Source organism: Rousettus aegyptiacus, unplaced genomic scaffold, assembly GCF_014176215.1.
Source record: "Rousettus aegyptiacus isolate mRouAeg1 unplaced genomic scaffold, mRouAeg1.p scaffold_m13_p_7, whole genome shotgun sequence".
In the NCBI taxonomy this organism is placed as follows: Eukaryota; Metazoa; Chordata; class Mammalia; order Chiroptera; family Pteropodidae; genus Rousettus; species Rousettus aegyptiacus.
In genome coordinates this window covers 109,985,440-109,988,796 of record NW_023416310.1, presented here as the reverse complement: position 1 = coordinate 109,988,796, position 3,357 = coordinate 109,985,440, and the positions used below count along the sequence as shown (strand labels likewise).

Genomic DNA, 3,357 nt, shown 5'->3' with positions numbered 1-3,357 from the left:
TTCTTCATTCTATGGGTACAGACACTGACCTTTCTCTCATGGAACTAACAGGAAGTTTAGCAAATGTTAGACTGCACATGGTCATCAAATAGAAATGGTGTAGAGGAGGGACGGGCATAGTCCATTGTCCTGTAGCAGCATATTATCTAGGAAAATTGGACAGAAATTTAAGATAAAGACAGGAAAAGACTTTAAACATTTTTTTTTAATTTCTGTAGATGCAAAAAAAGTTGGAACTCAGTAAGATTAGTTGACTCTTCCAGATTCCTATAGGAGGTATGTTTTAACTCACAAAATACCCCTTTGTTAGTACATCTCTGAGTTGCTTATATCTGATAGTGGGATTTCTGTCCTCTACCTAGAGGATGGACACTTCCCAATCAACTTTTTTAGGGTACTTACAACTTCCTTGTTTCTGAGACTGTAGGCGAGAGGTTCAGGAGAGGGGTGAGGACAGTTCCAAACAGAAAGAGACCCTGATTTAACTTTGGAGTCTCAGCAGAGCCAGGTCTCATGGATATGCACATAAATGGACCAAAATAGAGACCCACCACACAGAGGTGAGAGGAGCAGGTGGCCAGAGCCTCGTTCCTGCCTTCTGGAGAGTTCATCCGGAGTACAGCAAGGAAGATGAAAACACAGGAGGACAAGAGAGAAAAGGGAAGCAGCAAAACGAGGATGCCTGTCACCACCACCGCCTTCTCATAGGCCGAGATGTCCTCACAGACAATCCTGAGGATAGCCATGACTTCACAAAAGAAGTGAGGGATCTCTCTGGAGCTGTGCATGTGAAAATGCAAGGTGAAAGAAGTATGGCCCAAGGAAGTTAGTGGCCGTCCAGCCCAAGACATAGCAATCAGCCTCAAGCAAACCTTAGGACTGATGACGACTGAGTACCGGAGGGGATTACAGATCGTCACATAGCGATCAAAGCACATGACAGTTACAAGGATGCATTCTGCAATGCCCACAGTCAGGGAGAAGAATACTTGAGTCCCACAAGCCAGGAATGAGATGCCTTGCTGTCCAGAGAAGAAGTTGGCTGCCATCTTGGGGACAATCCTAGAGGTCAAAGTCAAATCCATTAAGGACAGCTGACTAAGCAGGAAGTACATGGGGGTATGGAGCTTGGAATCCAACCAAATGAGGAGGATCAGCAGAGCATTGCCAGTAAAGGTGGCCATGTAGATCAGAATAATGATGAAAACCATGGCTGTGACATTTCTAAATTCTGGAAAGAAGCCCAGGAGGGTAAAATCCATGAGTTTTGTGTCATTCCTTCTCCACATGACTGTGGTGACAACAGACAGAGAAGAGATTTGTAAAAATTATCATAGTAGTAAAGCAGTTTCTTATTAAAGTTTGTAAGAAAAAAATTATAATAACAATGGCAAACATAAAAATATTCAATCATATCACTTGTCTTGTTGGTAATAGCCAATCATACACTGCTAGTGGGAAAATAAATTGGTACAGCCACTATGAAAAACGGTATGGAGGTTTCTCAAAATATTAATAATAAAATTTACCATATGACGAAGTATACCCTTTTCTGTGTATCTACCAAAAAATTCAAAAACATTTATCCGTAAAGATATATGCACCCAATGTTCATTGTAGCATTATTCATGACCAAGACATGAAAACGATTGAAGTACCCTTCAATAGATAATTGGATAAAGAAGATATGGTACATATATACAAAGGAATGTTACTCAACCATAAGAAAAGACAAAATACTGTTATTTGTGACAATATGTATGGATCTTAGGATAATCATGCTAAGCGAAATAAGTCAGACAGAAAACTCTGAGAATAATTTGATTTAACTCATATGTGTTATATAAAACTGAAAGCAACAAATGAAGAAGACAAACAAACACTTATAAACATAGATGACAGTTTAGTGGTTACCAGAGGAAAAGGAAAATGGAAAGAGCTAGATAATAGTACAGAGAGTCAAATAAATGGTAACAGAAGGAAATTTGACTTTGAGTGACAAACACACAATGGAATATATAGATGATATATTATTAGATGGTACGCTTAAAACCTAAATAATTTTATTAATCAATATCTCCTCAATAAATTTGATTTAAAAGGATTTTAAAAATTTGTCCATGATCGCTTGAATCAATTTGTAATATTTTTTATATTATTTGTTCATGCTCTAGTATATGTAGGAAACCAGTTGTACATATTATAAAACATTCTAGTAACTTTACTGTATGAAAGACATCTGCAGATATTAACACTGAATTTATACATATTTCCAGGTCAGATATTATAGACTTCATTCTGGCCATGGGAAAACATTGCTAATATAACTTATACAAATTTTTTTCTAATTTTAAAATGTTCCTGGTTTACAGGATCCGATCGAGATGGCAGAATAGATAAATACTACATTTGCCTCCTCCCATGACTGCATTAAAATTACAAATAAATTATAAAACAGCCAACCTGGAGAACCATTTGAAGACTAGCCTAAGAGAAATCTGTAATTAAGGATGTAAAGAGGAGGCCACATAGAGACTTGTAGGAGAAATGGAGATGCAAAACAAGCTAGCTCCACAACCACATGTGGTGGTTGAGAATTGGGAGGGATATCTCAGCTGTGGAGATCCCCCCAAGAAGGTGAAGGGCTACAGTCCAATGCCAGGGCTCCTTAGCCAAGAATTTTAGTGCCAGGAAAAGGAGCTCCCACAATATGTGTCTATGAAAATCAGCAAAGATTTTGAATGTCCAGGTGAGAGGAAAGGCAGCTGGAAACCCAGACATTTCCTTAAAGTGCCTGCATACAGAACCACTCACTTCTAGGCACTAACCCTGGGCTCCACAGCAAAGGGACAGCAGCTAGGGAGGTGCCAGAGACATACAGGGAAAGACTGAGTTGTGTCACTTCAGGACCAATGCTAGAGGAACAATTCCCATTGGCTTTTTGTTGAGTCCCTATCCTATGCAGCCTACAGGTGAAGCACCATCTTGTCTGCATTGAGCCCTCCATTCATATGACCAAATGTGACTGCATCAGCCTAGTGAACTCAACTGGTTTCACCCTGGTGACTCCCTAAGACCCCGCCCCACCCCACCCAACTCCAACAATGCTGGAGACATGTTTGTGGATAGGCAACCAGCCCCACCTGGAGCTCTCAGAAGGAGGATCCTTCAGAAACAATCAACAGGCCTTGGCTCAGACACCTCTGGAGTCACTTTCAGTGGCAGGCAAAAAATCCTAGCCCAAGCTTCATTACTTCTTCAACAAATTTCAGGGGTCTGCAGGCCTGAGGCGGGCATCGGTTGGACTTGGCGGTATCTGAGACTTTTGTGGGTAGCCACAGGCTACCACTAGCATGA

At 40.5% G+C, this 3,357-nt stretch overlaps 1 protein-coding gene across 1 annotated transcript; it reads right to left on the bottom strand.

The window, feature by feature from the left end:
* Positions 1 to 354: 354 nt before the first annotated feature.
* Positions 355 to 1,211, bottom strand: LOC118605536 (olfactory receptor 2T27-like). Its single transcript, XM_036225077.1, is given in 2 exon segments — positions 355 to 437; positions 440 to 1,211. Coding segments are annotated over 2 exon segments (855 nt in total).
* Positions 1,212 to 3,357: the final 2,146 nt, after the last annotated feature.